The 26,608-nt window shown below is 35.6% G+C and overlaps 1 protein-coding gene across 10 annotated transcripts in view; it reads left to right on the top strand.

Annotated features, from left to right (window-relative positions):
* Kdm6a (lysine demethylase 6A) overlaps positions 1-26,608 on the top strand; it is a 213,940-nt gene that overhangs the window by 58,439 nt on the left and 128,893 nt on the right. For 9 of the 10 annotated variants that reach the window (XM_021249581.2, XM_004871536.4, XM_004871537.4 and 6 more), the window contains 2 exons: positions 15,158-15,266; positions 22,904-22,953. In XM_021249581.2, the coding sequence (XP_021105240.1) occupies positions 15,158-15,266; positions 22,904-22,953 (159 nt within the window). Of the gene's footprint in view, positions 1-15,157; positions 15,267-15,827; positions 15,888-22,903; positions 22,954-26,608 lie in introns of those variants that run through there. The other variant, XM_087189828.1, reaches the window with a different exon arrangement.

The following is a 26,608-nucleotide window of genomic DNA, read 5'->3' as shown; positions in this document are numbered from 1 at the left end:
CTGATTTCATTTTTTCCAGATCCTCTTTTGTTGCCAGTTCAGGCAGTTCAGGTAGTTGATTATCAGATTGTTCCATCTTTTTGCCCTTTGGGGTTGCCTTAAGTGATCTGGAAGTCTGGTTTTGAGGCTTGTTTCATGTCTTCTCATTTCAGCAGATTCAGCCTGCTGTGCCTTTGTTGAGGCATCTTTTTGGTCACCTAGTGGTCTTCAATTCACCGCAAGCCACCAACCAGCCTTTTCTTTGCTGCTGACCAGTACATCAATTCCTGGGTTTAGAGCGGTGGCCTTCTGGATCCCTGAGCCTGATCTGTTGTCTGGGTGGGTTTCTGGCCAGGGCCTGTGCACACTTGGAATGGTATCTAGTTGTGCCTCTGGCTAGGGCCCCTATGTAGCTGTTGTCTGGGAGGGTCTTTGGCTGGTGGCTGTGCACCCCAGTTCCTGCTGTGTGAGCAAGTTTCTGGCTAAGGTCTCTCAGATGGTTTCGGGTTTCGGGAACTTCTGCCTGTTGGTTGTGCACCTGTACAGCTCTTTTCAAGGTGGACCCTTGTCTTGGGCCGTTGTGCCCGACGAGCCTCTGGGGTTGGGGTGGAGCCCCGGCTTGGATCTGCTTGCAGCCAAGCAGCTGTGGTCCACACTGCTCCTCCTTCAACTGAGGTGGTCCGGTGTGCCTTTATTACAGAGATTTTCTTCACTTTCCCAGTGTGCTTCAATTTTCATCAAGGAGCCTCAGAGAGGCCCTCTTTCTGTTCACTTCTGCTCTGTCATGTGGAGCTCAGAATAATGTCCTTCATGACCCCTGCAACTCGGTGGTGTGGATCCAGGTAATGGCTTGGCATAGCTGCGGTGGGTGGGGGGTGTTGCTGTGGCCTGTGTGGCTCACCTCCTCGGCGCTGGGGGCCGGGGGACTCTGCTCCTCCATGCTCAGGGGTAGTGATACTGCAGCCTGAGAGGCTTACCTCTTTGGCGCTGGGGCCTGAGTTGGAGGGCCTCTGCTCCCCTTTTGCCAACTTCTGGAGTCTAGATGCCAAAAATCAAGGTATCAGCCGCCTTGGTTTTTTCACATGAAGCGTCTCTTCTTAGCTTACAGTTGAGGACTTTTACAGTGTCCTCACATGGTCTTTTCCTGTGTACTCACACTCCTTGTATCTCTCTCTGATCTTTTCAGTTTTTTTTTTTGCGTGTAGGCCTATTGTATTCATATGTCTGAAAATATCTTTATCCCATCTTCATGAAGTACGTTTTTAGTGTCTTTCTCATCGCCACTTTTTTTTCATTCCGACTTGAGAAACTATCCGCCCCCCGCCAAATTTCCTTTGTACCTTGTCAAAAACTAGCTCTTTCTAAGGTTCAGTGTTTGAATTCTGTTGATGTATATTTTTTTGTCCTTTCACCAATACCATGTTATCTTTTTTTTTTTACCAGGAATCGAACTCAGGACATTGCACTTGCAAGGCAGGCAGAGGCACCACTGAGCTAAATTCTCTGCCCCATGTTATCTTGATTATTGTAGCTTAGTGTGTTGAAATCTTGAAACTGGGCAATACGAATCCTCTGACTTTGTTTTTTTTCTTAAATGTTTTGTCTCTAGTTCTTTTGCCTTTCCTCATAAATTTTAGAATCATCTTGTTGATATATACAAAAAGGCTTGTAAGTTTTAACTTAGAGTCTACTTTTAAATGGTAATATACCATGTCATGCATAATATGGACCTTATTACTTTTTGTCATTGTGGTCATTTACATTGCTGTCATTCACTTTACTGTTAGTGTCTCCCCCTACCCCTTTTTTAAGGCATGGTCTCACTAATGTAGCTCACTTCAGGCTGGCCTTGAACTCACAATCTTCCTGTCAGCCTCTTATGTGCTTGCATTATAGATGTGTGCCCTAATGCCCCATTCATTTTACTTTTATGTATGTTATAAACCCCACAGCACATTGTTAGTATTTTTACTTTAAATTTTTCTTTAAAAAGTAAATGCTAAATATAACTTACATACATTTTATTTCACACATTTTAGGTGTTTGATGAATTTCAACAAACATACACAGTGGAGTCTACTGAGATTGGCTTCATTCAATCAGTCTAATACCTTTGTTATTCTCTCATGTTATATCATTAGCACATTCCCTTTTATTCTTAAATAGTATTCTATTCTGTAATTTACCAGAGTTTATCTGTTAACCTTTTGAAGGATATTTGGATTATTTCCAGTTTTCAGTGATTATGAATAAAGCTGTTATAAACAATCATGTATAAATTTTTACTTTTATAGGGTAAATAGGAGTGGGATTGCTGGGTCACATGATGAATGTTGTGTTTAACATTGTATGTACTTTATTGCTGACCTATGTTCCAGAGTAACTGTATCATTTAGCATTCTCATAAGCAGAATGTGAGGGTTACACTTGTTTTACATTTTCATCAATACTTGATATTGTCACTTTCTGAAATTTTTAGGAATTCAAAGAGGTATATAGTAGTATATTATTGGAGTTTTAGTTCATTTTTGTAGCTTTTTTTGGTATCAGGGATCGAAGTCAGAACCTTGCACTTGCGAGGCAGGCGTGGTGCCACTGATCTACATCCCCAGCTTTTTGTAGCTCTTTAATAGATCTTGAAGTTATAACATGTGAGTCCTCTAACCTTACTCTTTTTCAAAAATTTTTGGGTTATGCTAGTTCCTTTGCTTTTTATAAAAGTTTTACAGTTCTCTTACCTATATCTATAAAAAATTGTGCTGGAATTTGACTGGAATTTCATTAAATCTATAAATCAGTTTGTGGAGAGTCCTCATTTTAATGCAGTTAAGCCTTCCAATTCATGAAGATATCTCTACACTTACTTAGATCTTCTTTGTTTCTTTTTTAAACCAGTGTTTTATAGTTTTTACAGCACATAAGGATTCTGCTGCACATTTTTTAGAATTATATATTTCATCATTTCAGAGCTTCTTTAAGTGTCATTTTTGTAAGTTGAATTTGTATTCTGTGACCTTGCTAAACTCAGTTATTCATAAGATTTTTTTTAGTGGGTAGATTTCTTTGGTGAATTGTATTTTAAGGAGACTTTAAATTTTTTTCTTTTTCTGGTACTGGGAATCGAACTCAGGACCTTGTGCTTGCCTTGAAGGTGCAGCGCCACTAAGCTACATCCCCAGCCCAAGGGGACTTTAAAATTAAGAGAACTGTTTTATATAATTACCTTTGTAGCTGCTGTTTCCACTACTCTCCATTCTGTTGTATGGATTAGTATTTCAATTTGGTATAGTTTTTGTCCTGTCCAAGAATTTCTTTTAACATTTCCTAAGACTGTAGGTCCGATGGTAATAAATTCTTTCAGCTTCTATGTATCTGAAGAAGTATACTTTCATCTTCTCTCTCTCTCTCTCTCTCTCTCTCTCTCTCTGTGTCTTTTTTTTTGGTAGTACTGGGAATTTCAACTTCCGGTCTTCACACTAAACTATATCTCTAGCCTTTTAAACATTTTTATTTTGAGACAAGGTCTCACTGAGTTGCCCAGGCTGGACTAGAACTTGTGATCCTCCTATTACAGGCATGTGTCATCATGCCCAGCTTCATCCTCATTCTTGAAAGATATTTTCACTTGGTATGGAATTGTAGACAAACTTTTTTTTCTTTCTATTCAATAACTACAAAGATACTGTTGTATTTTTTTCCAGTTTACAAGTTTTTCCAAGAGCCATCCACAACCACCCACACAGGTGCTGAACTTTGATGTATTTGAATTAATTTTTCAACTTTTTTTCCCCTATTTTTACATAAGTCTTATTTTATCCTGGTGTCCAAGATATTTTCCTGTGTTTTCCTCTTAAAGGTTTAGCTATTTTTACCTTTTATATTTAGGAGAGTAGTGGGAATAGGTTTTTATATATATGGATATTGGAGTCCAATTTCTTTCAATATTTTTTCTTCCTTTAGAAGTAACTTACTGGCTTAGCACCATATTTTGGTTAGGTTATTGTTGGCCCATTTTGTTATAAGCTTCTATACCTGTCAGTTGTGTTTTTAACCCCTTTACATTGCTGCTAAATGCTTTTATTCATGTACCAGCTGTCTTTATTTCTGGGCCTTAATTGTAATTTATATCTGGGACAGTGAATTGTCTTTTGTTAATATTTGTGTAGCATTTCTGTATTTTTTCATTAAATCTTTGTGTATTACATTTGGGTATGTCTAATAAATTGCATAAATCTGGATTAAACAAATTTGTAGTCTTTTCCTAGCATATTTATCCAATTTATATTTGTTATGATTAAAATATTTCATTTAAACTATTCATTTTAATATAGCCATATGCTGATTATCTTTGTTTTTTTTTTTTTTCCTTCCAGATATACTGAGTTTAAATAAGCATTCACTTTCTTTGAAAATGTAGAATTGTAGACCCGGATGTGATAGTAGTGTATTTGATTTTGGCATATACATTGGATTACTGTTTGTTGAATAGCATATATTAAATTCTTGACTGAAGTTTCTATTTCCTACGTCGGTTGATTGAATTCCATCTGCTTATGGGTTACTCAGATTTTCTTTCTTTTTCACTCATTGCTATCATAGTATGAGCAATTTTTTTGTCCTTCAAGATAAGTTTTAAAATAACACTTTTAAGTTGGGCATGGTGACATATGCTTATAATCCTCATACTTGAGAAGACTGAGGGAGGAGGATTGTAAGTTCAAGGCCAGCCTGGACTACATAGTGAGAACCTTGTCTCAAGTCCATTAAAAAAAAATCCATAAAAACCCATTGAAAACATTGTTTCATGATTATATTTTAGTTTACACTTAAACTCGAGGCATTAGCACATGAAGCCATTGTTGTTATTGGGAGGGAGGGCATCTTATCATCTTGAGTGGCCTTTCTGACTTGGTGTTCTGTTCCTTGTATGAGAACTCCAAACCCAACATTCAGGTACACACAGGCTTTTTGTTCATAATACCAAATGTATTTTCTCTGCCTTTCTGAATTCTGCTGCCCATTCTCCTGCTCTGCAACCCCCCATAACTTTCTTGCTAGATTAAGTTTACATTAAGGACTTTGTGTTATTTCCTCCCTCCCATCATGTTTTATCTTCTATTTTTAGTTTTCAGTAGGAATAGTTGCCCATAAATGGAAAATTGATACTTTGTACTAATTATTGGGAGAAACTTGGGGGTATTTAAGGTTGGTAAACAACTGCTCTGAGAGGCTTTGGCTGCCCTGATACCTAGGCTGTTTTAGCATTTCTATTACTTATTTCTAGTGCATTGTTAGAAAGCTTTGGTTATTGAAAAACTCAGAAACAGATTTTTGTGTGTGGTGTTTTATAATGTTCAGAGACAAGGGGGGAAATTACAGAACCTGATTCATGTTGGGCCAGTACAGAATTGCTTAGGAAAGAAAAATGTACTATGTCCTTGCATTACAGTAGAAGAAAATATTGGTGAATATTTAAGCAGGTCTGGAGTTGGGGATTTTTTTTTTTCTAGAATCTAATACATATACTGTACTGTAAAGGTGTTGATGTTGAGAAAATACAGAACATTTTCAATCAAAAACTATAAAGAATTCATGGGTAAATGCTGACTGTGAAAAGATATGCTATAATATTATATATAAAATCCTTTATACATAAATAATATCTGAGAGATAATTAAAAAAATAGTATTTATAATCCAAAGGAGAACTGTGCCCAATCCTTGAACAGGTTAATTCATTAAAGAAATAATAAAATTTAGCTATTAAATATTTGGAAAAACAATAATCAAAGACCTGGAAATGAGCACTGCTGGTGGATGGTGTATTGGTTTAGTTTTGTTGAAGTCAGCACCTGGGATAGTCTTTTCAGTATATAAAAATCTAGAAGTCTGACACTGTAAACCTAAGTTCAAGAATAGATACGTCATTAAGAATCAGTAATTCTTAAGACTCATTTTAAGTGTAACCCTCTTCTTTCATTTAAAAAAGAAAGTGTGGTGAAATTCCAAAAGTGGTATTCAAGCAGTTTTAACCCTTTTAAATTCCCAAGAGTGTTTAAGGTATTTTAAAAGCAGTCAGGCAAAGGCATCACTGAGTACTTGGGAAAGGGCAGAATTCTCTATTGATTTGTTAGGGTATTTCTGGGAAGGATATCAACTTTAATGATGTAAACGTTTTAGGTGTTTTTTTTTTTGAGAGGGTCACATTGGAAGGATAGTATGTTTATTATTTAGAGTTTATTCTGGAAATTCAAAGTGAATAAAGTTCAGAGTAATCAGAATTAATCAAGACAGTTATACTTACACATGCACTTGTTTTTTGTGTTTGGGTATGTATTATGTATATCTAAATATATAAAACACTATATAATGTATACCACATTTGTCATAGTACAAATTATGTAGCAGAATTAAACACTAAACAAAAAGTTAAGTGATGATGGTGGTAGTTGTTTGACAGAAATACCTTTTCCTAATGTCATCTGGATTGCTGTGTTATAGTTTAGATCAAAAATGATCCCCCAAAAGCTCATGTGTTCAGAGGTGGGACTTTTGGAAAGTTATTAAGTCCTAGGGGTACTAACCTCATAATGGATTAACATATTGAAGAGTTCATAGCTGAATGTGCTGTTAAGAAGTGGGACCTGGGCTGGGGATTTAGCTCAGTGGTTCCGGTGCCTGCCTTGCAAGTGCAAGGTCCCGAGTTCGATCCCCAGTACCGAAAAAAAAGAAGTGGGATTTAGCTGGGGGAAGTCAGTCATGTAAGCTGGAAGAGTATAGTCTTTTCCCTGACCCCTTTCTCCCTTTTTGACTTTACCTTGCTTACTTGGCTTGCTTACTGTCAGGAGGTGAAGAATTTTTCTCTGCCATGCCCTTCCATAATGTTTCTGCCTTGAAGCCATCCAGCCATGAACTGAAACATCTGAAACTGAGCCAAAACAAACCTTTTCTTCTCTAAGTTGCGTATGTTAGGTATTTTGTCTTAGTGCTGGAAAGTTTACTAATACAAACTATAACAGTTCCTTGTACTGATGTATGTAAGAAGCAGTATTGGTGGTCTGCAGTTTACTACCTCTTGGGGAATGTTTTAATAGCCAGCTGTTTAAGCTGGGTGTGGGGGTTGCATCCCTGTAATCCTAGCACTCTAGGAGGCTTGGGAGGCTGTGGAAGGTGGATTGCAAATTTGACCTCAGCCTGGATAATTTAAGTGATTTAGTGAGACCCTGTGTAAAAAGTAAAATAGAAAAAAAAACCCCAAAAAACTGAGAATGTGGCTTAATGTGAATGAAGGTCCTGGTTTCTATCCCCAGTATCACCAAAAATTTTATATATGGAATTTGTGGGATGAGAAAGTTTTATGATACGAGGTTGGAATAGCATAGGCAAATTTTGTGGATGTGTAAGGTGGGACTGAATCTAAGTTCTTAATGGGCAATAGGAAGTTATTGGAGGTTTAATAGCTGGAAGCTTGATCATAAATAGGACTGCTTAAAGAATGTTTTTGCAATCAAAGAACATCAAGTGGCAGTGATGCTATAGTATGGTGTTCATTGGACTTTGGAAATGATAGCCAAAAAGAAAATGGGGAATGGTTACAAGGCAAATGTTAGGGAAGACATAGCAGTAATCCATTAGAAGTGTAGGGATGAAGAAATGGTTTGAATTGGTGCTACTAATGAAAAGGAAACTTACATATATATGTATTTTTCTTTTTGAGACAGGGTCTCTCTGTGTAGTTCAGGCTGGCCTCAATCCTCCTGCCTCAGCCTATTGAGCACTGGAATTACAGTTGTGCATCACCACGCCCAGCTAGGAAATTCAATAGTGTGTTTTGTTTTTGTGGTACCAGGGCCTTCTGCAAACATACTTTAAAAAAAAAAAAAATTGAAGACAGGCTCTAACTAAGTTGCCTGGGCTGGCCTCAAATTTGTGATTCACTAGCCTAGTAGTTGGAATTACAAGCATGTGCCGCTATGCCTGTTTATTTTGGAGGGGATTCTTGAACTGGGCAAAGAACTTAATTATTGCTAGCTGAATTTAAGATGTTGTTGGGATGTACAAATGGGGTAAAATCTAACATTTTTAGGGTTAAAAGTTTCTGGAGTCCTTGGCATAGAGGCTTAAGAAGAACGGCGTGCTCTTGTGACATCCCTTTGCCTCTCTTCTCTCTTGTTTTGATAAGCAAGAATATTTAAACAAAATCACAGAGTACACAAGCGACCCTTCAAAAGCATCTTTAGCTGAAGGCAAAGATAATAAAATTGAAGCCAAAGAAGAGTGAGAAAGACAAATTAGAAAAGAAGAGAAAAATAATGATACGGAGGAAATTAAAAATTGTATGAAGGAGGCAAGAACTTGTTTGCTTTCACTTTTGATGCCTAGCAGTCAGTGAAGTGTTCAGGACTGAATAGGTGGTCATTGATTAGTGACTAGCATAATACTAAGTATTTTTAATTGTCCCCAGATATTGTCTACTTTAAAAAACACTCATGGTAAAATATACATAACACTTAAAACTTGCCATCTTAACCATTTTTAATTGCACCTTTTAGTCTTGTTAAAGACATTCATATTGTTGTGTAGCCAGTCTCTAGAACTCTTTCAACTTGCAAAATTGAAATTCTGTGCCCATCAAACAACTGCCAGTACTTCAGTGCTTTTTATAAAAATGTTTGCAATATTTATCCCTTTTAAAATAATGTAGAACTTTCCCTTTTTCCCTAAAATAATAGATTGAGCATTCCTAATTTGAAAATCTGAAATCCAAAATACTCCAAAATCCAAATTTTGTGCACTGGCAGGACACCACAAGTGGAAAATCCTGTATCTGTCTTTATGTAGTGGGGTGTAGACAAAATGCAAGTATACAAGAATATTGTACAAAATTTCTTTCAAGCTATGAGTACTTGTACAAGGTGTACATGAAACATAAATGACTTTTGTATTTTAGATTTGGGTCCCAACCCCTATCTCTGTGTATATGCAAATATTCCAAACTCTGAAACATCTACAGTTGGAAACACTTGGTCCCAAACATTTTGGATAAGGGATACTCTACCTGTAAATATGAAAGCTATATTACATTTAGTGGTCTATATTGAGGAAGCTGTGAGCTTTTAAAATGATGATTCATAATAATTATTTTAATTTCTTGGTACAGTTATTAAGGAGTTATACTTAGAATTGTAGAAGCCCAATGAGTCTGTAGATTTGAGCCCCTTCTCTCACGCTGCTAGCCAGGAGTCAGGGAGAAAGTGCAGTTTGCCATTTCCTTTTTCTACATCAAGGTCTGTCTCTTCACTTTCCCTCTGGGCTTCAATTCTTCTTTCAGATCGTGCCTGGTTCTTAGGGATCCACTTCCCTCCTCCTTTTCTTCCCCAAGTTGTTATATTTCAGTGTCTGGATTCCAAATCTCTGAGAGTCTGATTTGCTGGTGTTTACTGCTCTGCCATCTTCCCAAAGCCCAATGAATCGTTTTTTTTAAAAAAAAAATAGCAGTTTAAGCCAGGCATAGTGGTGCCTGCCCATAATCTCAGGTCTCAGGAGGCTGAAGCATGAGGGTTGAGAGTTCAGTGCCAACCTGTGCGGGTAGTGGTAGTGGTCGGGAAAAGGTAGCCTAGTATTGCACCCAAAATAAGAGGTCTCCTTTCTTCTCTCTTCCCTTCTCCCATTACCCCTTTTGGATTGAACCCAGGGCCTTTACCTTGATCTTTATCCTTTTTTATTTTTTTATTTTGAGATAAAGTCTTACTAAGTCATTAAGTTGACCAGACTGAGTTTGAACTTGTGCTCCTCCTGCCTCAGCAAAAGAGGTCTCCTTTCTAATTCTCACTGAAGTAGCTTAATAATTTATATTTTAGACCTTTGCATTGATAAGAGCCAATGATGACCCATTTAATTTTTGGCATTTTAAAATGTTCTTCCTGTCTGATCAATTTCAGCTAGACCTTTTTCTTTTGAGACAAGGTCTCCCTTTCTAGTTCAGGCTGGCCTTCAACTCACTATATAGCCTAGGCTGGTCTCAAACATGTAGTGATTCTCCTGCTTTAGCTTCCTGAGTGCTGGGATTACAGACATGTAACACCAAACCTGGTTTAAACTTGATTTTTAATATAAACCCATTTCATTGGTTGAATGATTGGAGCTATCCAAAGTGCAATGAATCTTCTCTCCTAAGTGATAGCTTTTAAAATATTCAAGTAAAGGTTAACATCTCTGATAATTCTCCTCAGTTACAGTAAGTTAAAAAGCTTTTCAAAATTTTTGGTGCTAAGAATTGTACCTAGGGCCTCACGTGTTCTGAAGCACCTGCCCTACCATTGAGCTATACTTCTAGCCCCCAGCTGATTTTTGCATGACAGTTTTTCATCCTTTACCAAATACATAGCCCTCTATAAGTTATCACTTGTTAAAAGGTAGTACTCAGAACTTTAACGATCTGATCATACTATACCTTGGTGAGCTGATTAATACTATTCATCCACATAATGTACTTTATTAATTTGGGTCATGAATACCTTTTAAAATTAATTAATTAATAAATAAATATATTTATTTATTGGTACCGGGGATCAAAATCGGATCATTTTGCTTGTGAGGCAGGAGCCAGAACCACTGAGCTAAATCCCTGGCCCTATGGAATACCTTTTTAGTAGACATATTTTATGAAGGGCACATTGACTTGTAATTTGTTTAAATCTCTTAATCTGTTTTAAAGTCTGCTGGCTACTGTGAATTATCTTGTATATTTATTGCTGGGTTTTAACAGATTATGATCATAACTATGTGTTTGTTTTTATTCAACCTAAAAGTTTCTGTTCATTTAAAACCATGACCCAACTGTAGACTTTGTATATTTATATTCTTGCTGTAGGGTATTTAAATCTTTTTAATTTTTCCTACCAGTTGTATGTCAGCCAGCTACTTCAGTTAATCTTTTAAATTGAAACATTTTGTTTAAAAGTTGACTGCGTTTAATCTAAAATATTAAATATTGTATTTTAGGCACTGATCACATTCAGCATAAAAGATTAATACTTAACATTTATTTTTATTTTTATTTTTGGTACTTGGGATCAAACTCGGGACCTTGCCCTTGCCAGGCAGGTGCTGTGCTGCTGAGCTACATCCCCAGCCCAATATTTTACATTTAAAAACAAAATAGTTCTTGTTTTCCTGAGCGCTAAACTTTTACCTGTCAAGGTTTAGAAATAGAGGACAATGTTAACATTACTGTCCCAGGATAACTAATTTTTCAAATAATAAAAATAAAGCAGATATTAAGCCCAGGCATTGAATATTGTAGAAAATAGTACTGTGATTGGAGGAAGACATCCTAACTTTTTACCTAGCTGGGGAAATCTTTGTTTTCTGATACTTTTAGGAGTTAATGATTCGCTGTTTAATTTTTTTCTCAATAGTTTTTCTAGTAGATGGTAAAGATTATAGATGTGCATGCCACCAGCTATACACAGCTAATAGGATATAACAGTGATTTTTGTGGAAGATTTTGGTCATCCCCACTTCGTAATACTCTACCTCTTAATGTTATAGGTCTTTTCTTTCATTTATAATCTTAAGAAAGTTTGCTTTCCCAATATTTAGTATGTGGATTGAATATTCACTTGTTTTCAGCTTTAAAAATGACACACATGGGCCGGGGATTTAGCTCAGTGTTTTCGCCGCCTGCTGTGCAAGTGCAAGGACCAGAGTTTGATCCCTGGTACCAAAAAAAAAAAAAAAGACACACATATGCGCTGTCCAAAATGGGAACTATTTGTCTCATGTTTGTTTAAACATAAAATATTAAAATGAAACAGTTTAACAATTTACTTGTCTTCTTTCACTAGCCATGTTTCATGTGCTCAAAGTTTCTGCTGGCTGCCATAGTGGAAAGCACAGATTCTGAATATTTATATCATTGCAGACACTGCTCTGTTGAATGATGTTGATGCAGTTACAAATGATTTTCATATTAATTTCAGACTATCCTTACACTAAAGGTGCAGGATAAATTCTAAGGGAAAGCATAATAATTCTTTAATGATTTTTTTTTTTTTTGGTACTGAGGATCGAAACAGGTCCTTCCACTTGCGAGGCAGGCGGTGGAACCATAAGCTAAATCCCCGGCCACTTTAATGATTTTTATATAAAGAAAAATGATATAGGTTATTTATGAAAATGTAGAAAATATAGAGGTGAATAAAATAAATAGGGGATTTTTATATGGGCCAAATATAGAGTTTGTGTTTTTGACATTTGTCTTCTAGTTCTTTTTCTCTGCAGTTATGTATAAGCACACACTACCTTGTGCTCATGTAAAATAAAAAGTAGAAACAAGAATATGAAAGTAACACCCTGCTTCCTTCCCCCATCCCCACCCCTTTGAGAGCGGGTTTTGCTGCCTTGCTCAAGCTTTTCTTGAAGTCCTGGACTCAAGTGATCCTCTTGCCTCATCCTCCCAAGTAGCCAAGACTATAGGCACACACTTGGCTTAAAAGTAATCCTTTTAACAGAACTATTTTTTGGTTTATAGAAGTTTATCTGAACTTAATTTTATTTTATTTTTTTGGTACTGGGGATCGAATTCAGGACCTTGCGCTTGTGAGACAGGCAGTGGCACCACTGAGCCAAATCCCTGGCCCCTAAACTTAATTTTAAATGTGAACAAGTAATTATATATCTTCCATGTTATCATTAGCCTTTTGGCTATAAAATTATGAAAGCACTGGGTTTAGTTCTAGATCATTGGGGTGAACCTATGGCATATGTGCTGCAGTGGGCTGTTTGTATCATTGAAAGCTCTAAAAGGTTTGCCATCACTATTCCAGATTATTGCATGAGTTAGTATTGAAAATTATTCCATTATTTACCTTTAAATGCCCTTTAAAATTATATTAGTATTTGCCTGTGTCTAATATCAGAATCAGAATTGCCTCAAACACATTAAATAAATTCATAAAGTTTCACTATGAAAGGATAACACAAAGTGGATGGAAATTTTATCCTGCTCTTTTGCTCATTTTTGTCTTGTTTGATATTTGGCTCTGTCAGCATCATCATTCACTACCAACATTGATTGAGTTAGGTAAATAGTGGCTTTGTGGGGAAATTATTAAGAATTTGTTAATCCATCCTGAGTGTATAGGTGAATTTAAACCCCACTCATTCTGGGTGTTAGCTAGTGTTATTTTTCACAATGATCAGAATTGTGAATAGGATTGGTTTTAGGTATGTTCTTTTTTTTTTTTCTGGTACTGGGGATTGAACTCAGGACCTTGTACTTGGGAGACAGATGCAGTGCCACTGAGCTAAATCCCGGCCCCTCTTTTATGAAAAATGGAAGATTGACAGTAGTTGATCATATTAGTGATGTGGCATAAAGGGCGAGGAAGTACAGAGCATTACATTTTTGGGCTTAAATCATTCAAGAAAATGTCTGTGTTTATATCTTGTGTATTTTTTTACCATGAAAACATTTACTTGTAAATATTAATCATCTATAAGAAATAATCAGAGGAAGAAGTTTCTAAATACCTTATAAAGTGTTTCAAAAATCCAGACAGTAATTATTTTAATGGATACTTTATTTACAATGCCATTATCAGTGTTTGAATGACATGTAATGTAAAATTAAGAATTGTTACACTGTAGCCCAATAATACCATCAATTTCTCTGATATTATAAAGCACTGTAATAAATTATATTTTTGTATTTTAACCCTCTGCCAGATAAGAATTATATAAGATGTTGAAATTCCATGCCTCCAAATTATAGTACTTTCTAAACACTTCAGTGTAGCATTCAGACTCTTAAGTGTAGGGAAGTAGAGTGATTATTTTCAGTGACTGTGCTTTGGTACATATGCACAGTTAGCTAGGAGTGGAATAGGAACTAATGACAGTTGTATTATAAGTCTTAGGCTTTAAATATAGTAAAATCAATCCAGATTTACCCTGTTTAGGATGGGTTCTCCAGACTTGTTAAGTATATGTGCTTGAGTTAGGTAATTTTATTATATACATTTTGAAACTTTGCATCAAAAGCTCTGTGTTTCATAGATTAAATGAAGTCCTTCTAAGTAGGTATTCTTATCCCAAGAAAGACTCTCCAAACTGGTGGGAAATTTTTTTTTGATAATAATAGAAGCTATCTTCTTTTCTTTGTGTGCACCACACCTGGGAGTGTATCCATGGAGTGTACCCTTTTTTACTTTAATGATTCCAGGACACATTACAACAAGAGCAACATTTTGGAGAAATATTTAGTTGCTAGTAGGGAAATTTTGCCATTACTGGGAAGCTTCAAAGAGCTTATTCAAAGATAAGCTTTGATTTTATTTGAGAAGGGGAAGAAACAATTAAGTGTCTATTATGTGCTAAGCACTCTGATGAACCCTTAGAGTTTTCTAATTTTGATCCCTTTGTCAGCCCTTTGAATGTTTTTAAAACTTAGAGTCTGAGGGGGTAAATTCCCCAGAATGTGTAGCAAATGAATCCTGTTCTTCTTTTTTTTTTTTCCTTTCTGCAATCTCCTGGATTAACCCCCTCCACAAATTGATATCCTTTAAAGTAATATTATTTTTTTCTTCAGGGAAGGAAGTGTGAGAATGAATGCATATGCTTGTATTGGATTGGGGAGATTAAGAATAGAGTTAGTGTTTGAAATATATCACAAGGATAAGACAACTGAAAGGCCGTTTATAATAGTTTAAATTTGGTAGAGATTCTGGCAAAAAGTCAACATTCAGTATAAATGGTAACTTTATTACTCTAGAGATTGTAGGAATTCTTATAATTCAATAAAGTGCTTGCCTATGGAAAAGATAGATATTATTTGTATTTGAAAGCACTTTGTTTATATCAACAGGGACCATGGTAATAATTTAGATTTGCAATTGTGAATAAAGTTATCAAAGTGCTCCTACATTATTTGATTTGGCCAGTATTCTACTTTATAGATGGGAAGAGCACTAATGCTATAACTAGTGGCTCTTTTAATAAATACTTAGTTAAGGAAACTATTTCTTTTAAAGAATGCTACAATGAATATATCTGAGATAGAAATGGGCTTATTAATTTCTTGGATGATTAAATGGAGGATATATGCATTATCTTAGGAAATGTATCTTAGGATTTTATCTTTAAATTTCTTAAATATTTCTGTTTTTTATTTCTAGGCTGTTCGCTGCTATGAATCTCTAATTTTAAAAGCTGAAGGAAAAGTGGAGTCTGATTTCTTTTGTCAGTTAGGTCACTTCAACCTCTTATTGGAAGATTATCCAAAAGGTAATTTTTTCTTTTGTTAATTTCTATTTGACCTATATACATGTTCAAAGTAATTATAATTATTTCTATTCTGCCCTTTTCAAGAATGCTACCATTTTTACTTTGAAGAGATTGTAAGCTCATGAACATAGTAAACGGTGAAAAACAAAAATTAGAAGAGATAGAAATGGAAAAATGTCATGTAACTGCATGTAAACCATCAATAAGTTGACTGTTCAGTAACACTAATAACCTCTTATGTACAATGTGGTTTTGTTTTGCCTGGTGCAAAATTCCCGTCCTATAAAGCCTCTTCAATAGAAAAAAGTGAGCCAGTTTGATTGTAAATATTTGTACATTGCTGGACACTTTTTTAAGTAACACAGACTTCCTTGTCCTTGCCATAAAACATGTCCAATTTAGCTAGAAAATATTCGAATGAAAATTTGATCCTTGGTCATGTTATTGTACAGATAAGTAACACAGAGTTGATCACATAAGAGCCTGAGCCTTGAATAACATCAATTTTTTATTCATCTGAAATTTCTTTTTTTCTTTAGGAAATAATTAAGAGGGCACAATAGCACATGCCTGTAATACCAGCTACTAGGAAGAATGAGGCAGGAAGATTGCAAATTTGAGGTCAGCGTGGCAATTTAGCAAGACTTTGTCTCAAAATAAAAAAAAATTTCAAGGTTTGGGGATGTACTTCATGTCTGAGTCCCTGGGTTCCAATCCCTAGTACTATTAAGAAACAAAAACCAAATAATCAAGTTAAATAACTGAAGATCATTCTTCAAAGATGTTCCTTTTTCATAGACCATTACTCTTAGAAAGTTGAATTTTCTCGCCTAATATCAGATAAAAAATCTACAGCAAAGCAGAACTAGTCTTTTGTTTTGTTTTTTGAGACAGGGTCTCACTATGTAGTTCAGGTTGGCCTTGAACTCACTATGTAACTCAGGCTGGCCTTGAACTCACAAGCATCCTCCTGTCTCAACTTCCTGAGTGCTAAGATTAATAGACGTGAGCCACTATGCCTGGCTTGTAGAAAGCTATTCTTACACGCAAGAGCATTTTAAACTATTGTTAGTAATAGAATCTTGATGTGCAGTAGATGGACGTCTAGTACAATTATGTTTTGTGGTCAGAGTGCTGACAGTTTCAAGGCTAGAGTGAAGGATTTTTTTTCTTTTTTGTATTTCATGCTGCTGTTTTTATTATGCTACTTTGCTGTTGGGTCAAGTAAATTTTTCCTAATGAAAATGCAGTTTTAGTCTAGGCATACACACTCTGTGAGACTTGAATTTAAGCTTATTTTTCAGCATAGCTCTGTTATTTACAGCTGCAGATTATATAAACATCCCTGAGTTTTTGTCTTACAATGTATAAATGGGGGAAAGGTGGTAGATGATAGCTTAGGGGTTTTGCAGTTATGTGATACTGGTTAATACTTAACAAAATGGTTTCAGTTCAGCAGGATAATTGATTCTAATACAGTCATTACTCAACACTCCATTAGATACTTTAATTTCAGTTAATGCTGGTAACTTAAAGGGAACTATTATATCAAAAAACATATAATTTTATGCAATCTGATTGTTCTTAAATGCTGCACATTTATGTGGAGATCACATTATTTTGACATTACATAAACCAGAGACCTAGACTCAAAAATTAGGTGCACATATGGGGCTGTATGTCCTTGCTCCTTTGTTATCATTCAACAATATATCTTTAAATTTGAAAACTAAATTAGTCAACGAATTTAGCTACATTGGCCATTTATAAAATTTTTGCCTATGAATGTAATGAATCCAGAAATATTTAGAGATTTTCTTTTCTTTTTTAGAAGGCAGGGTTTGGGATATGTGGCAGCTAGACTTCTTGGCAAACTAGCTGGTAGGAGTAATCCAGTCCAATAAGGTGGGAGAAGGAAAGGATAATCTAAGGATTTAAATCCTTGCAAGATGTTCTCTCAGACTCGTTTACTTATGAATTGGCCATTAGTAGGTAGATAGTAATTTGATGAATTTATAATAGAACGAGCAAGGAGAGAATAAATGCAGAATGTACATATATGTTTCAGTGTATGTTAATATTTCAGGCTAGTGGCTTTTATTTCCTAGATAGGAGTTTTTATTGAGTTTTTCTTGAGGCTCTTTGGCCACATTCCCAGTTTAAAAATTCCTTTTAAAATATGAACTACTGAATTCTTTCTGTCCATTCTCTTTACTTTCTACAAGTCCAAAACCAGAACCAGTCTCTAAATATACCTCCCTCCCCCATATACGGAGCCACACTCACACCATCACCACCACCACTACCACCACCGATTTGCAGAGGCATTTGTTACTTCAAGCTGCTTTCTTCTCTATGTCAAACCTGTACAAGATAACCGCCAACTCCAGGCAAATAAATGTTTATTTTTAGAGAACATGTTATAAACCAGAATGTTGTGGAAGCAACCATAAACCATACAATGAACATGTAATTCTGTGACTAATCAGGTATACACATGTAGGGTACTTATGGTCTTGCTATTCTGAAGACAATTCTTTAATGATTTGTCTTGATTTATTGTTGCCTCTGTATAACATTTTCTGAGTTCAAGTTTCTCTGAGTTTAGTTCCTTGTAAACAATAACAACAACAGTAAAAACTGCTATCTGCATCAATAAATGGTCAAACTTAATTCGGACTGTGGTTTTTCTACCCTTATTTGTCATTCTCATCTCATCTGCTTCCTGTCTTATGGGAATTCCTAGAAATTTATGGTCTGCAGCTAGTATACTATGGTTATCATTGCTGCTACAGATTTATTCATTAAAAATATCTTTGCTGTCATTTCAGATGAATGTGAAACAAGGGAGAAAGGCTTTCTTTAAAGAATTTTTTTTCCTCAACCTTTCTGGCTGCTAATAGCATTTTCCCCTGAAAATAAGACTGGGTCTTTTGTTATTTTTTTTGCTCCAGAAGATGCAGTAGGGCTTATTTTCAGGGGATGTCTTATTTTTTTCATGAACAACAATCTTCATTTATTCATGTACAAAAATGTACATTCATATATAAAAACTACATTTATTCAAATACAGTTATGTCATCATCTTCTGGGTACATTTATTCATATGTAAAAACTGCATTTATTCAAATACAGTTATGTCATCATCTTCTGGAATATCGTCATAACTCTCCAAACCCTGAATTCTGGCCTAATTTGACTCCATTTCCTGTAGAACCATTGGCCCTGATCTCTCATGTCCAGCAATAGAGCTCTCCTTAAATGAGCACTTCCTGTCCATGTAGCCTGCTCCCAGTGTATTGGCAACATAGTTATCAGTAGTTTTATCCCATGAATTCTTCACAAACAAGGCTTCATAAAGTTTCCATTAAATGAAGTGTTAATTGAAGACTTATGAGACAGAAGTGGCAGCAGAAACAATGACAGTTAAGAATGATGGTCCACACAAAAGTGAGGAAAAATTGCAGGCATTGAAATTCAGAAAATGTCTCTTTATTTCACACGAGTGCATTAAGTATGTCTGTTACAACACATGGCATATTGAATTATGAAGATTCATATTAGACACAACCACATCCATTCATTATCAAGTGTGCATGTTGTTCATGTGTTGTGCCTGTACTTCAGTTGGTCATTTAGCAATGAGTCTGAAGTCCATTTATTTACATAGGCAGTTCCTCTCATCCAAAGGCACCTACTTGGGTATTTACAAACACTTAATTATATTATAATTATATTATAATTTATTGTAAGTATTGATGTCAATAATATTTATATTTAATTATGTAGTAATATTATTTTATAATTACATCCATCATGTGTTGCAATGGACGCATGCACCAAATGTGTCTGCCTGGCTGATGATCTTAACTGGGGCATAGTTTTGGTGTAGGGCTTATATTCCAAACATCCTGAAAAATCATACTAGGGTTTATTTTCTGGTTAAGTCTTATTTTTGGAAAAGCATGGTATGTGCAGAGTTTAAAAAACACTTCCTGTAACTTGATTTGGTTATTTTGCTTCTAGGAATTTTTCCTAAAAACTAACTGGGCAGGAGATTCTGGGAAAGTGGTGGCTCAGTACATTTGACCTATTGCTGTGGTGGATTTCCAAGGAGTGTAGCTTTTAGTAAAGAATGTTTCAGTCAGGAATTGCTTTTAGGATAAGCACCTGTGGAAAGTGGAGGATAGAAGAACCAGGATTGAACAGAGAGAAAAATAAAGTTGTGACAGCTTTGGTCAGTTTCCTAGGAAGCTGTGGAGTTATAATGGCCCATCCGACCTGCCCCAAGCTGGACCAAGATAAGTAGACCTTTATACTCTGCTGATCTGATGCTGAATGTGAGCCAGCCTGGGAAGGAATGTGACTTTGGACAAGCTGGCTCTTTGCAGCTGAGGTAACTCCTGTAGAAACTCATAGCTTAGAGGCTATCATTGGCAGGACTCTCAACAGTTCTTCCTTGAGGTGGGATTTGAGTGGTTTTTTATAGTGTCTGTCATACCTCCGTTCTACACTGAACAAAGCAAACCCATTAACCTCTGCGGAACCGAACAGCCAATGTGGCTATCAGACAGAATGCCTGAAACAATGGAACTAGTACAGTGATGTTTTTCTTCAGGTTGGAGACAACCTGAGAGACCCAGAATCCTATGCTGTAGAACAAGCATTATATATATATTCAGATTACTATATATCATGGTCCATAGGAGCAGTCTAATTAATAGAAAATATGTGTGGTAAATTATAGAAGAGAGCTGTTTAGTTAAATTAGTTGTTTAGAAAATCAAGTAGTAAATTACCTCAATGTACACAGCAGAATTACAAAAAGATATAAATTATGAGGTAAGAGATGCAGGAGGTATATGGTAAGGATTTCAGAAGACAAAAAATTACTTGGGAAAACATAATAATAATGAAGCATTCCTGAACCAAATTTTGAAACATTAAAATTTCTTCACGTTTTATGATGAGCTAGAAGTTCGTCCAGTAAGTCCTAGAAATTTTAGCCATGATACAGTATTTTTTTTCTTTTCCTTCATTTACTTCCATTCCTTCCAGTAATTTTTTCTCTCCATATCTGTCACTTTTGTGCAAAATAGTCCTGATGTTTTTTTTTTCCTAAGGGTGCAAATAGCTTGGAGAAGTTATGTGCCAAGAGTTGCTAATGTGGACAAGTTTAAAGTCTGAGCTTGATGTAAATTTTCTTTCTTTTTGCCTTTCTTGCATCCAATGATGATATTCCATCCTGGGATATATACATATAATGATATGTCATCATATTATTTATTATTATATATTAATAAATCAATGTATGTTATACATTGTATTATATACAAATTTATATATAAACTGCATATAAATATATGACAAAATTATATAAAATTATATATCGTGATACAATTATATCAACTATGTAAAATATATCAGTATGCAAGTAATAATATATAATTGAAACATAAAATGCATGTTTTGTAATAGTAGATGTTGAGTTTGGCTTCTACAGAATTATCAGTGTTTTTGATCCATTTGATACTATCATTCTCAAACAGGTTTTAAGCATTATAAGGGTATCAAAATGAATGATTTCCCTCATTTTCTATTAAGGACTAGTTACAATGGACTAGGAATGTTTTCATGAATAGTTAAAGATTAGAAATGAGGACTGTGCTTAGGTTAAAAGGGATTTCCCTAGAGAGGTTCTGGGGATAGGTACTTTGTATATTCTCTAGAGTTTTAATAATTTATTTGAATTAGGAAACAAAATATATTAGAATGTTAAAATATCAAGCACAGTTGAAGTAAAATATAATTATTGACAAAATACTACATAAATGAGTGGAAAGATAAACAACCATGGAAGAAATGGCTCAATTACAAATCTGTTCCTGTAATTTGGAGTATCTAACTAACCAACTTCCTCCCTTTCTCCCTTCCTTTGTCCTTCCCTCTCTCCCTCCTGTACCAGGAACGTTACAGTATACCCTCAGCCCCTTTTAAATTTTTTATTTTAAACAAGGTCTTTTTAATCACTAAGTTGACCAGGCTGGGCTGGAACTTGTGGTCCTCCTGCCTTAATCTCCCAGAGTTCTGAGAATTACAGATGTGTGTCATCATGCCTGGCTGTGACTTTAAATATGGTGGGGTTCATCCTCCCCTACAGGGCCTTATACATACTAGATAAGCCCTCTACACTGAGCTATATTCCCAGCCATGTATGTATATATGTATGTATTTATTGAGAGGATTTCACTAAATTGTCCAGGCTGGCCTCACGCTTGTGATCCTCCTGCCTCAGCCTCCCTAGTAGCTGGGATTACAGATGTGTGTCTCCATGCCAGGCTAACCTGTGCATCTTAAACTAAAAGTTTAAAAGGTCCTTCTCAGGCTGATCATCGAAAAAATACTTCTTCATGTTTTCAACTAATAGTTTTAAGGACTTTTTAAAAAATTTAACTTCTTTAATTCTTCGTTTTGGTGCATGACATGAGGTAGAAGTTTCACATTCCTGATTATATATATAGGTACTTGAGTTCTGGTTACTATATTAATTCACTACTGATTGGAAATGCCAACTATATCCTTATTTATACCATTACTTATACCTTATTTATACCAATTCTTACGTATACCAAGGTTTTATATTGAGGATTCAGTTTTGTTCTTTTCTATTCCAATTCTTATTACTTTATAATTTCAGTATCTCATACAGCAAGATCTTCATTACTTTGGGTTGTTGTCTTAACTATCTTTTCTTATTTAATTTTATGGAAGCATTTCAGATAATGTTTGCAGTTTACTTCTCTTGTACACGTCTGAAGTTTATGAATTGCTTTACCCCTGAAACTCCCTTGTATATTAGAATTAATGTATCCAATCTGCTCACACTTTAGCCCTGCTTCTGTAGCCCTTTTGCTGCCTTGGCCTTTTGAATGCTTCTCAGTCCTGGGTGTATTTGTAGGATTAACTGGAGATCTTTTAAATGTATGAGTGCTTAGTCCCCCACTCTTAAGACATTCCAGTTTAATTGCTATGTCATGGGATGTGCTCTTCATTTTTAAAAAAGGTATACTCTACCAATTCTAATGTAGATATGTCACATTTTTACTGTAATTTCCTTGAATTTTCAGGTTAAGGATAGCTTCTTTGAATGGGAGTGAGGTAATGGGGGGAGTGAGAGTGAGTGGTGTGTGTGTGTAAATGTATGTATGGGGGGAGCACTGTTGATGGAATGAAAGGAAGCATCTCAAGAGGGAGAATTCCTTTGCTTTTGGGTTGAGTTCTTAGGTCATTCTTGGCAGTGAGGTCCCTTGTGAGAAAAAATAATCTATCACGTTCTACAGTAGCCTTGGAAAATTTTAATCCTTTATCAATTTTTTTTTGTTCTCTGAGGAAGATTAAGTTAATCTAAGAGGTTAGCCTAAAACTCTTGATTGCAGGTCTGATATTTGACCATGGTTTATGTCCTTGAATTCCTGACAAAGGATGCCCCAGATTTTTAAATTATTTGGTCTTGAAATATTACTGTATCTGCTGGGAGATGAATGTGGTGGGAAGCTCATTATAATGTTTCTTAAAAGTTGCATTAGTGATTTTTGAAATGAAATATTTGCAACTCATACTTATTTTCCCTCTTTCAGCATTATCTGCATACCAGAGGTACTACAGTTTACAATCTGACTACTGGAAGGTTAGTGCACATTTGAATGCCTATTTCCTGTTTGATGTTTTGTTTTGTTCTTTTTTGGCAGGTTATTACCAGTTATACTAAAAATGAACTCCTGGTTTTCTTTTTTTTTATTAGTTACTTTGAAAATACTTCTGGAGCGAAGGGATTGGAAATGGGCAAATGTGTAGTATTTTGTTTGTGCTATCTTATATGAACCATCTTTTATTTTATTAAAAGCATTAGAATTTTGACATGTTTTATTGTCCAAAGATCCTCCTTACTGAGATGTTAGAATTAAGAACAGCCACCCAGCCAACCAAAAAATGATTCTTGATTTTCTTGACCTAAGTTGGTACTTGGTAGTAAGAGGGCCAAAGGTGGTTTATCAGACTGCAATAGGAAGGTGTAGTGGGAAATTTATGATGAAATCTTTCTTGATATACAGGGTAGAGCCTGTAATTAGAGCTCTGAGGAAAGCAGAACTTAACCATTTTGAAAAAGACCTACCTAAATGAAGAACTGTTCAGAATGGTGACTTTGTTTAAGCACTATGTAAAGTTATCTGGACAGGCTAGTCTTTCATGTTATGTTTACTTTTAAGTGTAAATTTATTGATCAGTGGGGTTTCTTTATCTGAATTACCATTTTGGATTATTTATTTGATTCCTTTGGATTTGCTGTGTAATCCAGGCTAGCCTTGAACTCACTGCTTCGAACTTGGTGTCCTGCTGCCTCAGCTTTCCCAGTGTTGGGATTATATGTGTGTATCACCATGTCAGCCCATCTCAGATTTTTTTTTGTGGATTTTTTTTCAACTGACTACTGTGTCTTTTTTTCTAATTTGTAGTTGTAGATGTAGGTACTTATTCTAGTCAAGACTGGCTTTGTCTAGGAAAACCAACAGTTTTGTCTAGGGAGGCTATGTAGTAGTTTGAGAAATGTATTTTTGGTATTTTTTAAAAAGTACGTTGAGGGCCAGGGATTTAGCTCAGTGGTGCCGCCGCCTGCCTCGTAAGCACAAGGTCCCGAGTTCGATCCCTGGCACCAAAAAACCCAAAAAAGTACGTTGAAAATATCTTCTTTAGTCCATGGCTTGTATCTTTTTGTGCAGCACTGAAGATTATCTTTCTTTAAGCTTTATTGAAGTGTAATTTATGTACTATAAAATGGAACTTTATGCAAATCAGTGGCTTTTGTCAAATCTTCAAAGTTTGCAACCATCACCATGATCTTATTTGAGGACACTATCCTCTCATATTGAAACTTCATGACTACCCTTAGCCTCTGGCAACCAATTTCATTTTAAATGAAATGCTTTTCATCTTTTCGCCATTCAGTATGTAGTACATTTCTAGTTGCTTATATGAGAACATGATAGGTTATTGCATACTGAGCTAGTATCCTACTATCTTACTAAATTGTATCATTACATTTATTATTATTCTTATAGCTTTGCACTAGATGCCTTAGGATTTTGTGTATATATTATTATGTTGTCTGCAGACAAATACTGTACAATTTTACTACTTTTGTGCAAGCCCTTTCATTTTTTTCTTGCCTTATTGAACTGGGAAGGACATTTAGTATGATTCCTGATGTTTGGGGAAAAATATTCGATTTTCACCATTGAATTTCATGTTAGCTATAGGGTTTTCATAGATTTAGATTTAAGATTGAAGAAGTTCCCTGCTTTTCTGTTACTAGTATACTTTCAAGATGTTTCGTTCTCTTTCATGTTTTTATAATGAATATGTGAGAATATTGGGGGAAGCTCAGTTTCTCTTATACTTCCACAACACAGAACATTTCTGTAATCAAATGCCTCCCTCCCGCACCAAGCAAGCAGTTCTGCTGTAAACAACCAGCTGTGTGTCCTCTTAATTGAGTTTTAATTCTGACCCTGTGTACTTGAAGACACTGGTTAAGGGCCCAGCCTTACAAGAATGCCCCCTCTAGATGCCATTTGTTTGTTAAGTCCAGGCTCTCAGAACTTCTGACAACAGTCTGTAATTTGGAGTTCCCACAGTCACTTCCTCTGATTCAATGAATTTGCAAGAGTAGCTTACAGAATTTGGGAATATGTTTACTGGTTTGTTATAAAGGGTATTACAAAGAAAACGGAAGAAGAGATGAATAGAGAGTCATGTGTGAAGAGATTTGGAGATTTCATGCCCTCTCTAGGTATACTATCCTGCAGGTACTTCCATGTGTTCAGCTATCCAGAAGATTCTGAACCCAGACCTTTTGGATATTTATGGAAGCTTCGTTATGTAGGTGTCAGCCGCTTTTCTTCCACCTGTACTTGTGAAGTGGGACTGAAAAGTCTCAACCTTTAACCAGCCCCCATTCTGAAGCTACCTAGGTTTGGCCAGCCACCTGTCATCTTATTAGTATACAAAAGACACTCTTATTCCTCTGGAGATTCTCAGGTGTTTAGAAGCTCTTTGTCCAAAAAGAGAATGAAAATCAAATATATACCACAATATTACAAACAGGTACACAGTTTTGTCATATTATCTTCATCTATTAAGATCCTGTGTATTTAAAAAAAATATGCTGTGTGGTGAATTAATATTGCTTAATTTTTTTCAAATGATTCTTAGATAAGCCCCAATTAAGTTGTATTATCCTTTTTGTTATTTTTGGCTTTTATTTAGTAATATTTGTGAAGTTTTTTTTTTTTTTCTTCTTTGGTTTTTTGAGACAGGGTCATACTATGTAGTTCAGGCTTGCCTCCAACTCACTATGTATCCGAGGATGGCCTTGAACTTGCAATGATCCTCCTGCCTCAACCTCCTGAGTGCTGGGATTACAGATGTGTGCCACCATGAATGGCTCGTTAAGGATTTTTGCATTTGTGTTCATGAGTGGTGTCCCCTGTACTTTTCTAAGTGATTTTATCTGGTTTTCACAGCAAGGTAATTCTGGCCTCATAAAATGAGTTGAGAACTGTTCCCTGCCATTTTCTTAAAGTCTGTGCGTTCATCAGATGTTTTATCACTATAATAAAATGGCAGAGGCAGATAACTTGTAAAGAAGAAACATTTTATTTTGCTTACAGTTTTGTGGGCTGGAAGAGGGTCTTCCTTGCCTATATCACATCGTGGTGGGAACTGGTGTATATGTGTGTCTGATCGCTGTCCTCATAAAGCCACCAGGGTTCATTCATAGGGGGCTCTATCCTAATTACTGTAATCTAAACCTAATCACTTTCCAAGAGTTCTTATCTCTGAACACTATGGCCAGATTAAGTTTCCACCCTCCTAATACATTAGCATAGGATTTTGGGGATTAAACTCCTATAGAAGTTAAGGGTCAGGGATATAGCTCAGTGGTGCCGAGCCCGCCTGGCAAGTGCAAGGTCCTGAGTTCGATACTCAGTACCAAAGAAAAGTTCGGAGTGGAGTGGGAGACAAACTATATTCAAATTGTAGCACAGTGTATAGGGTTGATATTCCTTAAATTTTGGATAGAATTTACTAGTGAGGTCATCTGGGCCCAGAGTTTTCTTTGCAGAGAATATTTTAAGCTACAAATTAAATTCCTTTAACAAACACAGGGCTACCAATATTTTCTATTACTTCTTAGGTCAATTTTGATAATTTTTGTCTTTCAAGGATTTATCTATTAATATGCAATTTTAGATTTACTTTTTCCCTGTTATAATACTATTTTC

This window comes from Heterocephalus glaber, unplaced genomic scaffold (genome assembly GCF_053883595.1).
Source record: "Heterocephalus glaber isolate CG9 unplaced genomic scaffold, H.glaber_assembly_v1.0 deba00001547, whole genome shotgun sequence".
Classification (NCBI taxonomy): Eukaryota; Metazoa; Chordata; class Mammalia; order Rodentia; family Bathyergidae; genus Heterocephalus; species Heterocephalus glaber.
Note: the sequence above shows the minus strand (reverse complement) of the source record. Positions and strands in the feature narration are given on the sequence as shown.